This window comes from Patella vulgata, chromosome 2 (assembly GCF_932274485.2).
Source record: "Patella vulgata chromosome 2, xgPatVulg1.2, whole genome shotgun sequence".
Taxonomy (NCBI): Eukaryota; Metazoa; Mollusca; class Gastropoda; family Patellidae; genus Patella; species Patella vulgata.
Window position 1 is genome coordinate 40,958,630 of NC_065880.2, and position 13,920 is coordinate 40,972,549.

At 35.9% G+C, this 13,920-nt stretch overlaps 2 protein-coding genes across 3 annotated transcripts in view; one reads left to right on the forward strand and one right to left on the reverse strand.

The window, feature by feature from the left end:
- LOC126811832 (glutamate receptor ionotropic, NMDA 2B) overlaps window positions 1–8,745 on the forward strand; it is a 39,616-nt gene extending 30,871 nt beyond the window's left edge. The window contains exons 9-17 of one of the 2 annotated variants that reach the window (XM_050537762.2): window positions 777–912; window positions 1,641–1,827; window positions 2,353–2,481; window positions 3,366–3,586; window positions 4,368–4,528; window positions 5,402–5,583; window positions 6,183–6,418; window positions 7,046–7,209; window positions 7,747–8,745. In XM_050537762.2, the coding sequence (XP_050393719.2) occupies window positions 777–912; window positions 1,641–1,827; window positions 2,353–2,481; window positions 3,366–3,586; window positions 4,368–4,528; window positions 5,402–5,583; window positions 6,183–6,418; window positions 7,046–7,209; window positions 7,747–8,065 (1,735 nt within the window). In that variant the 3' untranslated portion in view covers window positions 8,066–8,745. Of the gene's footprint in view, window positions 1–776; window positions 913–1,640; window positions 1,828–2,352; window positions 2,491–3,365; window positions 3,587–4,367; window positions 4,529–5,401; window positions 5,584–6,182; window positions 6,419–7,045; window positions 7,210–7,746 lie in introns of those variants that run through there. The other variant, XM_056098621.1, reaches the window with a different exon arrangement.
- A 1,457-nt stretch (window positions 8,746–10,202) lies between these two features.
- On the reverse strand, window positions 10,203–13,635 carry LOC126811841 (RING finger protein 151). Its single transcript, XM_050537785.2, has 5 exons — window positions 13,521–13,635; window positions 12,162–12,276; window positions 11,453–11,499; window positions 10,962–11,028; window positions 10,203–10,554 (listed from the first exon to the last, which is right to left on the reverse strand). Exons 1-5 carry the CDS (start codon window positions 13,574–13,576, stop codon window positions 10,252–10,254), a joined length of 588 nt encoding a protein of 195 aa, XP_050393742.2. The 5' UTR covers window positions 13,577–13,635; the 3' UTR covers window positions 10,203–10,251.
- Between the last annotated feature and the right edge of the window lie 285 nt (window positions 13,636–13,920).

The following is a 13,920-nucleotide window of genomic DNA, read 5'->3' on the forward strand; positions in this document are numbered from 1 at the left end:
TTGCTATTTTATTAGAATTTTTTGTTTCTTTAAGTTTTACCTATTTTACCTTTAAGTATCACTGCTCTCTGTTACAACCAGTATGTAGATATAGACTAATAGACCTGCATAATTATGCACATATAAATCCAATTGACAAATGGCGCCATAAATGATGGTATCATTGAAATATGATAATGATTATATCGAGTGTGCAGTAATAATATAATGTGTTTCTCTTGGCATGTAAATTAATATTTGATTACGGTGTGATTATAATATATAGTGCGGGCTTGAGATTTGGGCTGAAACATGCAAATAAATAAAAGTGTGCAAAAATCTGGTGTTAAAAGTACGTTTGAAAATATGCAGCCGTAAACTAAATTCAAATGAACTGCGATTTAACGTCCTGCTTTATTGTACCAGTAGTAAATGAAAAAAACTTTGTTTGAATTTCTTGTTTTATTTCTTACCAAGAATCAAATTCCTCGATTGTTTTAAAGACGTTTGTGATGTCTATGCACTTATTCTGTAAGTAATGGGATTATTTCACGTTTAACCCATTTCCACGCCCAACCCAAATTCTAAAAACAAAATCTAAATCCCGAATTCATTGAAATCCATACTCTAGTTATGTAGAGTGCAGTTTTTAGACGACAAGGGAAGTGGGCTCAGTTCATCAAATATATTTTATATAACCCCCGAGTTAAAGCTCTATAAAGCTAATAAACCTGCTAAAGCGAGGATGTTAGAAAATAAGCGAAGTGAAATTGTCTATTAATGTTTACATGTTTCAGACGAACTGGTAACACAACGGTGGTAAAATGCTGTGCTGGATTAAGTATTGATCTCCTCAAGTCTCTAGCTCAGCGGTTAGATTTTGATTATGAACTGTTTGAAATGCCTGACGGCCAGTTTGGATCTGAAGACAATGTATGTTTAATATAAATTTTGTTTATTACAATCAAAATAATAGTTGCTGTTTGAACTGTAGATGCGTGCTATTAATCAACTTTAAAATCATATGAGACCCAATAACATGAAACCGAAGTGAGGAAAATATATCTGAAATTCGCCAATCTTATTAAAATTAATGTCGGATACGATTCGTTTTATTTATGAAGTCGTAATAACTAGGTTAACATTTGACATATTTTCTTTGAACTTCGTATTCAGAACAAGTGAACTTTATGACTAATCAAATCAGACATTAATTATATTGGTCACTTCTTGAAAATGCCCCTGTCCAGACACGCCTATCTAGTATATAATACGCCTATGGTCTTTGACATAAGATTATTTATTGCTGCCGGTTATAATTTTATGTCAGTAAAGACATTAATCGGGTTTGATAACAGGAAATTCTAAATTACATGACATTATTGTTCTTTCGATCAAATAACAGTATATTTAACACAGGTTCTAAAAACAGAAGTAGGCTACATGAAACTAATTTAGCATCCTACCATCCTGGAATGTGTTATTTTAGAACAAACTCGATCTGTTTATCTACGATACAATTGTGCACACTTTCTTTACAAAGCTTTGGAATATGACGAGGCCGCCCCTCAAAATAGAAATATGTCAAATAAACGGAGTACAGTATTGTCAAACTTAGTATCAATCATAGCCCTAGCAATGGATATATTATTATATTACAGAGAACAGGTGAATGGAATGGAGTTATGGGTGGGCTACAAAGTAAACAGGCCGATTTGGCCATAACGTCATTAAAGATAACCCCTGAAAGAAGTGAGGCAGTTGACTTTTCTGTACCATTTCTAGAAACGGGCATAACTATTATAGTAGCACTTAGAGACGGCGCTATTTCACCAACAGCTTTCTTGGGTAGGCAACGTTTTAACTCTCTAGATTACTGTATTATTTTTAAAATTTCATTTCTTTGTTCTTTTTTAAAGTTTCCGAATATATTTTTGTAGATTGCCAAAGAAGAAATCCATAAATATAAATCTCAAAAGAAAGATATAATGTTTAATATATGATTACTTAAAGATAGGTTACTTATGCACGATCTAAACATGACTATTGCCGTCTTTTTTGTTCTTTAGACATTTATTTACATAAAAAGCCCATATTGAATGGGATATTGAATGGATTGGGTCATCCTCGCTGTATAATTGTTTAACGTTGAAATGGACGTCACTCAAGATTGGGCTTCGTTTATTGTACTTAACAATCTGCTATTTCTTGTCAAAACTTCAAACACTCATAACTTCGCTCAGAATAAAGTAATTTGGCAGAAATTTCCAATATATTCATTTTAAATTATCTATGTTTGAACTATTATAGCAAGACCGGACAGCTCTTTTCGAAATCGTAAATAATGCATCTTTAATTAATGTGTATTTTCAGAGCCGTATGACTACCCAGCTTGGTGTTTAATTCTGTTGTTTAGTGTCCACGCTACGGGAACTTCTATATTTATCTATGAATGGCTGAGTCCTTACGGTCTTAATCAAGGAGGCAAAAGTCCTTTGAGAGGTAACTGAGGTAAATCTTGGGTGTGATATTTGAAACGGTTAGTCGCATATATATACCTCTGGTATGCGGATATTTGTCGAGTTACTGGTCACCCGAGTAATCGCCTCACATGAACTCGGTTTATCTGGTAAAACTGAGCAGAAATTGTATAGTTGGTTGGGTGAATGTACATTAAATAAGTTGGTTGAGTGTTCAGTGAATAAGAGATACCGCTTAATTGAGAAACTAGAGTAAGTAATCTGGAAATTTGAAATAGTCTAGATTTTCATGTCCCGTTTATATTTATCAGGCATAATGCTGGTTTGGTTAAGCTGCATGTAGAGCAAAGGTGCGAGTTTCCTTTTCCTACTACCGATGTACAGACCTAACATATTCCGAACATCGAAAGAGAATATCGATCTTGCACACGGCTCAACGCAGAAACAGTTATGCCACATTTATGAACGAAATATATGTACAATCACAACATTAGTAAAACCACTTAATTATGAGAACAGTGACACTTTGAACAACTTAATGAAACCATATGCAACAATATTATGAACGCTGATTCTCAAATAGAAATGCCTGTTCCAATTAATGGTTCGATTTCATTGAGTATTTACAAAGTAAGATGAATTGAATATTTCCGGTATCACCTACAGACGATACAAATAAGCCAGCGTCACCTATACGAGTTGGGTAAAACATTAGAATGGGTCTCTCAAGCTGGGAGATTAACGAAATTATGTAGGTATTTTGATGAGGTCATACTATCAAAGTTTTAATGATCCATGTATTTTTTTTAATCCTCTCCGAAAAACAACGGTCGTATTGTTTAGCCGTAATAAAAGTAAAATTGTCGCGCGTGGGTTACTCAAATATGGCTTTTTTTAATGTTTCAGAGCACAAATTCTCATTATTCCGATCTTTTTGGTTAATATGGGCCATGTTATTCAGTGCTGCTGTATCAACAGATACACCTCGAGGTGTTTCCAGCAGATTTCTAGCAAATATTTGGGCTTTGTTTGCATTGGTCTTCCTTGCAAGTTATACTGCCAACCTGGCTGCCTTTATGATTACAAAAGAAGAATATTATGATTTATCAGGCATACAAGACTGGAGGGTAAGTTAGTCGATAGATTTTAATGCCGTGTACACCACACGGCACCCGTCGCTAATTTTCTCACACGCTGTTTAATGAGTTTTTATCTCTATTACACAAAAACTGCTTCAATGAGTTGGTGTCACACAAAAACTGCTTCAATGAGTTTGTATCACACAAAAACTGCTTCAATGAGTTTGTATCACACAAAAACTGCTTTAATGAGTTTGTATCACACAAAAACTGTGTTAATGAGTTTGTATCACACAAAAACTATGTTAATGAGTTTGTATCTCACACAACTGCATTGTACATTTGCTCTATTAATATGGTATAATGCCTTCAACGTACAAGTAAAGAAATTATGCTTTAATATGTATGAGTATTTATTTTAAGACCCATTTATAACATTTGCAACAGGTCCGCACTAACTTAATCTGAACCTGGCTTACATCAGTTTATATCCCACAGAAGCTGCTTTGATGAGCATCCTAAGCAAACTTCTGCAATGAGTTTGTATCCCATAAAGGGCACTCATTTTTAAGCTTCTACAACATAGTATACATTTAAAAGCAGACACGCATTCTGTGCTCTTGGGGTGGTTTACTGGGTCCCAACCGCGACTCATCTTGTTGTTCTTCTTCTTGGGGGCGACGATCGACATGATACTTGACATGCTTGTTCCTTGAACAATGCCAATCGATTGACGGACTTATATGACGTCACAATTCCAAGATGGCTGTGACGACGTCATGCTCGATTCCTAGTTCATAGTACGCTCATACGTGTCTGTATATTTCAGCTAAGAACACCATATGCTACCAAGCCACCATTTAAATTTGCCACTTTACCAAATGATACGACGGAAATCAACATGTTAAAGAATCATAGAACCATGGCGGAATATATGAAAAGATTTAACAAACCAACAGTTAAACAGGCTATCATTGCACTTAAAAAACAGTAAGTCTCTAGTTGCATAATATAAACATTATAGATCTCGTTGTACTATACAATATTGTTGGTAGTTTACTGGCAATCTAACAAGCATCGTTTTCTTAAACGACTAAACAAAATGAGTGGAACGACTCGATCTGCGATGAAACAAGACGGCTAAAACCCTTCTAGATATACAATGAAATCATACATCTTACTGTTCCGTCCCCACAAGGCTAATACGCTGTTCATTGCCAATCAGCCTGGACAATCCCGAGGAACCTTTTCGGCCAACAACCAGGATCGTGCTCACTGTGACGTCCAAAAGAACAAATGTTGAGAATAAAAATATTCAAAAATTTCAATAATTTAAGGCCAAAATGTTTTGGGTTTTTTTTTTACTAAAAGTACATATGATTGTTTATGAATTTAATGAAGACGGGCATACGCCACGCAGTGTGATATGGGAGAAATATTGCCCGGACAGCGACACTATGAACCACTCTTATATCGAATTCCAACTGGTTCTTTTAGGTGCACGCATATGTATAGACGAGGTCGAACACGGGTCTTCCCGCGGCTCCGGTTAGATTATACCACAAAAAATCATAATATGTTGCAGCCCCCCCCCCCCCCCGTGAAAAAATTTTCTACCATAAAAAATAGATATACATTGTCCGTCAATATTACAGCACCCCTGAGAACACTTCCCGTCCCCCCTTGTTGCTCTGAGCTAGTTACGGCCCTGATATGTTTACTATGTAATCAAACTCCCCAAAAAATGAGAAGCCCTTGGTATTAATAGTCCTATAAAGAGTAAACATACCCTGCCTCTTGTACGTTCAGCAAACGAATTTTTAAAATTATTTCAACAAACTATATTTCTTCTGACTATTTCAGGGAAATCCAAGCTTTTATTTATGATGCCACAGTATTACAATATTATGTTGGTAAAGATGATGGATGTAAATTAAGAGCTGTTGGTAAATGGTACGCCATGTCAGGCTATGGTGTGGGTTTTCCGAAAGGTTCGCCCTGGGTAGAGAAGGTCAACGAAGCCATGTTAGACCTACAGGATATTGGTGAGTTTATCAGAAACCTTCCTTCAGCTTCATTTACTTCTCTAGAAAACCTTCCCTACCCACCACAATTATTTATTGAGGACATTTTAGACGGACGATTTATATGTGTGTACTTAAAGATCTGCAATGTAAAACAACCATCAAAAGTTTATATATTTTTTACAATAATGTGTATACGTAACATAGCATACCTTACACTAGAAAGCTATAATTGGGGTTAACGTCTTACGCTGGTGCTTGTCTGTGATATCACCCAAGGTGGAGGCGGACGTAAAACCCCACGAACGAACGTACCCTGGTGCACCAACCGGAATAATAGGAAATTATATCATGATAGCGGCGTTAAGGCCTATTATAACACAAAAACGACCGTCAAGTAATTTGTTTTTGTACTCTATTGTTTAAATAATCATAATCTTTTAGAGGCATTTAGTAACTGGATAGAGCAATAAGTTATAACACATACTTATGGAATAACAATGGTTTATTGTTTAAATACTCGTAAATCTGATTTTAAAAATGATCGATAACTCTTTAATCAACAGGATAGGTTATAACATATCAACGTTATGTTAACAGATTTTCGTATTGTATTTAAGGTGAAATCGAACGACTAAAAAAATTCTGGTTAGCCGGTGTCTGTCACAAAAAACAAAAGAAAGGAATGTCGAGTCAGACTCTTGGAATACTGAATTTCACAAGTGCTTTTATTTTACTGGGAGGAGGCATGTTCCTCGGTGCGGTTTTGCTTATTCTTGAACATCTCTACTTTCGGTTTGGACGAAAAACTATACGGAAGTGGGATAAATGTGGTTGTTGTTCATTGGTTAGTTTGGTAAGTATATGGGTGTTTGTGAATAAAAATCCCATTTCTTTCAGTTTTGATCATAGCAAGCTTTGGCTCTTCTATTGCGGAAGCAGACGTTAAACGACCATGTTACACTGCAATAGCTGCGATTTAGCTGTTCTGATAATTTATATTTCTGAACTCTAGGATGACATTTGATTAACACTTTGGGGTGCTTGTTTTATCAGATGTTTCCGCAGCTCAAATCTTATTATAATATTGTATTGCATTTGAACTTTAAAAAAAACCAGTAATTATTGGCCCTCTTGTTGAACACATATCATCGTCATTTCATGAATTGTTGCACTTTTGGCTTAATCCTGGCATTGGTTTGCTTTTATTTAATGGAGCCGCGAGGGCTCAGTAAGACGTTGACTTGCTAACTAGGGGTCCTGACAAGGAACAACGTACAGTCGTTCGGATGGCAGGTCCCGTGGACACATTGGCGTGCACGTAAAGGAACCCTTGGCAGTTGGAATTCGATATAAGAGAAGGTCGTAGCGCCGTTATCCGGGCAAAATTTCACCCCGTATGGCGTATGCCAATCTGCATTAACCCAGTCGGAGCAGAGCAGTAGGGCGTTAAACCTTATTTCATTTTTTTTTAAATTAACAGAGTATGGGGAAATCACTTAATTTTGAACAGTCTGTTATGGAAGCTATTGATTTACACAGACGACATAAGTGCAAGGATCCAATTTGTGAAACTCAGTTATGGAAAGTTCGACATGAATTAGACTTAGCGTTGTTAAAAATAAGTAATCTTCAAAAACAGATAGCGTAAGTATTGTCTGTATTAAAATTGAAAAATAAAGTTTTATCTAATAATAAACCCAGATGCCATATCTGCAAATTGGTGCTAAATTTATTAAAGGGTCTTTATAGAAGATTGGATAAATAGCTGGCAGTTCTCACTATAATAGTTAAAAACTAGATACTGTAAAGGGGGTACGCTGAAAATTTCCGTCAAATTGCTCCACTCTGAACCGAGATAGCAGCGATTGAATTTTAGGCCTAGCCGCGATGATCATTACAAATTTTTTAAAAAAATAGTCTCGATTATTCACTTTTGCATTTAATCACCAATGAACGTTCATCAGCAGATCGGATTCAAATCCAGTGAAAACCCGACATATAAGATGGCATCGAGAATTGATTAAGGTCTTTTTATATTAATATATGTCTAATTATATTAATAGTTTATATAACATTTCGGGCCTAAAGAAAGACCTGCAATAGGCATATTTAGCTTTTGCATAATGTATGTTTAAGTGCAACTCTCGTTCAGTTTAAAAGCTTATTTTGGTAATTTTCTAGGCGACGCAATGCAGAAGACAGCAACGATGTTTGGAAGTACGACCCTGAGAGCACGCGCCAGCAGAATGGATTGCCTCGACACAGAAATAAAGGAGACCGAAAATCAAATAATTCGGATAACCTTCAGTCTGACCCGCTGACAGGGAAAGAAGCCGAAGCCCAGCTAGACAAAGAAAATATTGGCAGTGCAAGTGGAACTCAAAGTGAAGATGACGATATTGGCGAAGGAGAAGGTAGAATGGGTAAAAATAGAAGACATGATGGGAATTATTACATGGGGGTGGGTAAGGGCATGGACATCGAAAGTGTTATATACTGAAACCATGTATATTACATAAAAATCTCATTGTCATTATATTTTAATTGGACACATCTCAGTCATTGTATAAATTAACATCTCACATCATATTATAAGAACATTTTCCATGTAAGATTTATATTCCGGGTTGTTAAATCTAGTATTATTATTATTATTATAAAGTTTAGAGATTAAAATGAATAACACACACAGATGTTCAAGGAGATGGTATATAGAATGTATGTTTTTTCTGCTATAATACTGTATATGTATTTTGTATGTAATTCTATGCAAAATAATGATAGATTGGGAGGAAATAAATGGGCATCTTCCTGGGCTAACCCAAACTGCTGTCGCCAAAATTTATTTATATACTAACTCTATTAATGAATTATGTAACCAATGTGTCAAAATAACATTCAGCTTGAAAGTTAGCCTGTCTTATTGCAAACCAGAGAGGGTTAATCGCTTCTGTATTGGCAGTGTCGCGGTTCTGCTCGGTACTGGGGACCTTCCTCCGCTTAGTGGAGTAGAGCGGAACGATACCAATGGGGATATCGCAGATGGGTTTGGACCAGATCCTACCTTTATTTAGTTACAAACTAAGAGTCCTAAACCTGGACACTTTTGCAGATAAAAGGGCTACCCTCAGTCATTTGTAAAACATGATGTGTTGAACTGAGACACTCAAATTTTATTTTGAGAAAGTTATATTTTTTCAGCATGCTTTAACAACAACTGTAATTTGTACATACATGTACATACATGTACAAACGATGGTTGATTGATCGTTGCGATTTTCCCTTTCCATGTGAAATAAAACGAAAACATTAAGTGTTAATTTTGAGCTATTGTCATTATGAGATACTATAATACCTAAATTATGTAGCTAGTTGTGGGGTGAGGAGAACTATATTCCTTTATAAACGTAATGTGAGTGTTAATAAAACAGCACCCTGGCAATGTGTCTCTTTGAATGTGTTAACAAAACATGAGAGAAAATTCGGTTCAAGAACAAAAAAAGAAATATATGGTATTTATTTTCAAATTATTAGTATTCATTACCCAATTATATGAAATTTATTATTATCAACTGACATTTTATTGTACATAATTATATCAACAATATGTAATAATATACATAAATAGGTACAATAGTATATTCTCGAGCATACTTTATTGTAAATAAATCATTATTTAATAAATGTGAGTTATGCCCCTTTTAATTCAAGATACTTTCCCGGGTACAAACTGGGTGATTTGATGATATATTTGGACTAAAAACATATTCAAACTAATTAATCTCAAAAATTTTCCTCATATCCCTCTCAAAACTCTGTATTCGCCGGAAGATACCTATTATTATTTTCTGTCAACTTCTTTTTCCGCCGTTTAATTGTAGAGTCTCTTGTACGTTGACACCCCTCAATGTTCCCCAAACCGCCTAATACCATTTGATCAAGAAAACAACTAATCCGGGCAATCCCTTCGTCAAACAAGCACACAAAAAGCTGGCATGCAACACTTGGGTTGCCAGTTAGTGATACCCTGACATTTTTGCCCAGTGCTTGCCCCATGGGTGTTTTTGGGGTAGTTCAGTATAGATTGGGTGTCTATACTTTCCATATATACCACATCTGCCAAACTTTTATTGGAATTAACCACACGACAAATACTGTCGGGACAATGTATCTTTAATCAATAGGTTAAACCACGAGCGTGTTACGTCACCGTGGATGAGATTTAGGGCCCTTTCCTGGTTAGATACAAAGTGCAACCGATGATTTAGTTGCAAAAATTTGACTAAAATTAAGGTCGCCATGATTGTACTTTGGGCGGGGAAAGTTTATACAGAGAGGAAACGTATATGATAAAGATAGGTAATTGTACTTTGGGCGGGGAAAGTTTATACAGAGAGGAAACGTATATGATAAAGATAGGTAATTGGGGCATTTACAAGACAATTTCACAGATGTGGCACCATCTTGATCAAAAGCAGGTATGGGGTTCGCCATGATAAACTAGAGAAGTAGCATACAGGTAAACATGCAACTGTCAGTCCTGCATTTAAACCTAACCAACCTCTTAACTCTCGTATTGGTCCACCTCAAGAACATGACTATTCACCACACAGAATAGCCAGAACAACCAAAATAACAAAGAATTTATGAATATTATTGAGCACTTCCACATATATTTTAACAATGTCATTCAATGTGAATGACAGGATTATTTTCTTTCTCATCAAACATAGTTTCCAATAAACGTTTTTGATCATTACCACGGCGATAAAGTCTCATCATTAATGTTGGTTTAGCAGGCGAGGCAATGGTATCTCCGGCTAAAGGATCCACCACCATTGCATCAGGTGTACCAGCCCCACTGCCTGTTCTCTCACGTATATAGTCTGGCAAATTCACAGGATTAAATTCACAAGATTTTCTGTGGCTGGATAATCTTTCTAACTGTCCAATAAAATCACAACCGCTATATCTAAACGGGCATCCAACCTGAAAACAGCATCATCCAATTCAGTCAATACATTCCCCAAATGAGCATCTACACCAAATGAAATGGGGTTTAGCGTCCTACTGTTTTGCTCCTAAACTGGGCTAATGAAGACGTGCATCTACACCCAAGTTTAAACACTCTAGTCTAGTCAGATGCAGAGTCATTGTGTTCCAGAGTTTTAACCAGTCAAATTGCTTATCTCTACTTCACCCAACAAGTAAATGTTCATCATCCAACATAGTCAACAAATTCACCTAACAAAAAACCTACACCAAGTTTGAACATTCTACTAAAGTTAGAAATTGAGTTATTATGTCCCAAAAAGGTGATGAATGGACAGACTGACAGGCCGAAGGAACTCTACCTTCTTTGAAAGAAGGGGGACAAATAAAATAGTATTGCTTACTATTTGATCTCCTATAATATTCTCCAGTATAAAGTCATGATGTAATGAACATCTTGAAATTGGTTTCCTGTTCAATAAAAGTAAGATGGTGTATTAAACCTGCCCAAAGATGATTCAATAATAAAAAAGATAATTTTTGTTAACTACATGTACCTGTTAATACAAAATACAAATTAACAGTCAACACTAATGTAAAATTATCATATAATTTCAAATATTTCAAACCTTGTCAGGTACAACTGGGGAATCGAAACTGCGCCAGTTGATTCAATGACAGACCTTATGATACAGTGCGCACATGCTAACCATTAGGCCACCCAACCATCCTATAGTAGATGAATAAAAAATAATTTACCTTGAATAAAGAATGTTACATTGTTCATTCAGAATGGGTCTAAGAGTAAAGATCCAATTCACAGAAATCGCAGCTAATATCTAAATGATTTACAAAAAAAGGAAAAAGGGGAACTACTCCTGTTGACATAACTTACCTGTCCTCTGGACATGTCTTGCTATTTTTAAGCCATTGCATAATACACTATAATAATAAAGGAAAATTATTAATAAATATCTACAAAAATTAAATAATATTGTGCATGCTTTCCTATCACTAGCCAGTATGTAAATTTAATTTTAATTATAATATTTCACAAATCTAAACATTGCTTAAAAAAGATAAAGAGACTTTCGTTTTAAAAAAATATAAAGATACAATCATGCAGGAATAATATACAACAGGGAAATGAAATGGGGTTTGTTGTCCTACTTTTCTCCACCAACTGGGATAATGAAGGATATACAATATACACATACACCATGCAGTGTGCTATAGGTATGACTGTAAGGGAATTTTTCCCTAGACAGCAGTGTTTATCGAATTCCAACTAGCAAGGGGTTTTTTTTTATGTGTATGCCACAGCATGGCAACATGTATTCAGGACCTCAGCTTTTTTGTACCATCCAAACGAATATGGCTGGCCATAATCTCGACAGAACTGGTGAAGCTTGGTTTAAACAAAACCATTGCTTTTGGGATGTGGTACACACACTGTAGTAGGTGTGTTGAAATATCAGGAGATTTACTGTTGTAGGCCGTAATTACATTTTAACCAATGGTACAAATAATTTTGGGGTGTTTGGGTCAGGTAAATGAACCTTATTTTAAAGCAATAATTATTAATAATGTACAATGTACCATACCTTTTTGCAATAGCTGTGACCACAGGGTGCTCGCTGTGGTTCTATAAAAACCTCTTGACATATTGAGCAGTATAAATGACGACTTACCGACTCAGGATTTAAGAAATATCTGGGGCTGAAATATGTAAGCTAATTATTATATAAGTAAATGAAATAGTCTTAGTTGGACTGAAATGCTATTTAAAAAACGTAAATGTTTTTTGAAGGCATAGCCAGTATTGACAAATTATTCATCTTGGTTCCAATTAATTCAAGACATTGAAATAATAACACTATTATAAAAAAAATAATATTGTAAAGCAAAATACTGTACTTACTTTTGATCAATGTCATTGGAATGCCATGTCAGAAATGAAACAAAATTGGGATTAACCAGGCTGATGAGATATGAGTGAAATTTTGCCAGGATGGACATTGGCGCTACACCCAGGCCTACATGTAGTCTACTATTAAATGGAATCCCAACTGTCAAGAGTTCTTTTACGTGCAAGCCAACATGTAAGCATAGACCAGACCTCAGTTTTTCATCCGTTCCCAAAGATTTGGTGCTGTACTTTGCCAAGCCCTCTGTCTTGCACCACTGACAAATGGACACATAATATACATACTATGACTGTAGGTACACTAGCCTTAGTCTATTTTGTTTGTGATGACAAGGGGGTCATGGTGGCTAAGTGGGTAAGACGCTGGCTCGCTAGCCTGGAGAAAGTTCACCCAGATTTCCGGCGTGGTTCCCCCTTGTCAATGATGCAGGACGGAGGGCCTGACAAGGACAGCTGTCTAGTCATTCGGATGATACGGAAAACTGAGGTCCCGTGTACACATTGGCGTGCACGTAAAAGATCCCTTGACAGTTGGAATTCGATATAAGAGTAGGTCGTAGTGTCGCTGTCCAGGCAAAATTTCCCTCATAGCACACCGTATGGCGTATGCCCATCTTCATTAGCCCAGTTCGGAGCAAAACAGTAGGACGTTAAACCCCATTTCATTTCATTTTGTGATGACAAAACTCTAGTAATAGTAATAAGCTTATCTTATACTTATAGATAGTATACACTGAATCTGATATAATCATTCCGTGTCTTTCAATTTCATTGATATATCTATATTTAGTTTCTGGTACTTCACAACTGATAAGATTTTGCTATACGTCTATGTTGATTGCTTAAGCTTTGTAGGGCACATGAAGAGACGGTATTGTAATAATTGTATACTGGTATTTTGATTTTGTTCAATGAAGTCCACGGCATTAGCCCACTACTACTGGCACTAGACATGTAAATGTAAATATATAGGCTACCTTAATAAACATTTAGGAGAATGAGACCAAATCTCATTTAGTTTAGGCACTATATTTACCTCTCATCTTCAATGATTTTCGAAAACTTTCCTCCTTTTGACTTCGATTTTGACATGTTTGTTTACTTCTAGAAACTTGAATTTGCCAATTTGCCAGAAAAAAGGGCCCATTCTTAAAGAGTTATGCAAGGGGAACAACTCTAACAAGATTTGACATTATTGGCATGGAGTAAGACTACAAAATATAGAACCACTTCGCCAGTTACGCATATCTCGATTTTTATGCTGCTTTCGGGTTTACTGGAACTATACTCGGACATCTTGATCTAACAAGTAGGGGATGTCATTTCCCATTATGATTTAGAACTAATGAAGTTCTCCCGCTTAAGGGCAAATTACTAATCACGATGCACGAGACCGAATAGTTCAATGTATATTTCCTTAACTACGCCATGGTTCG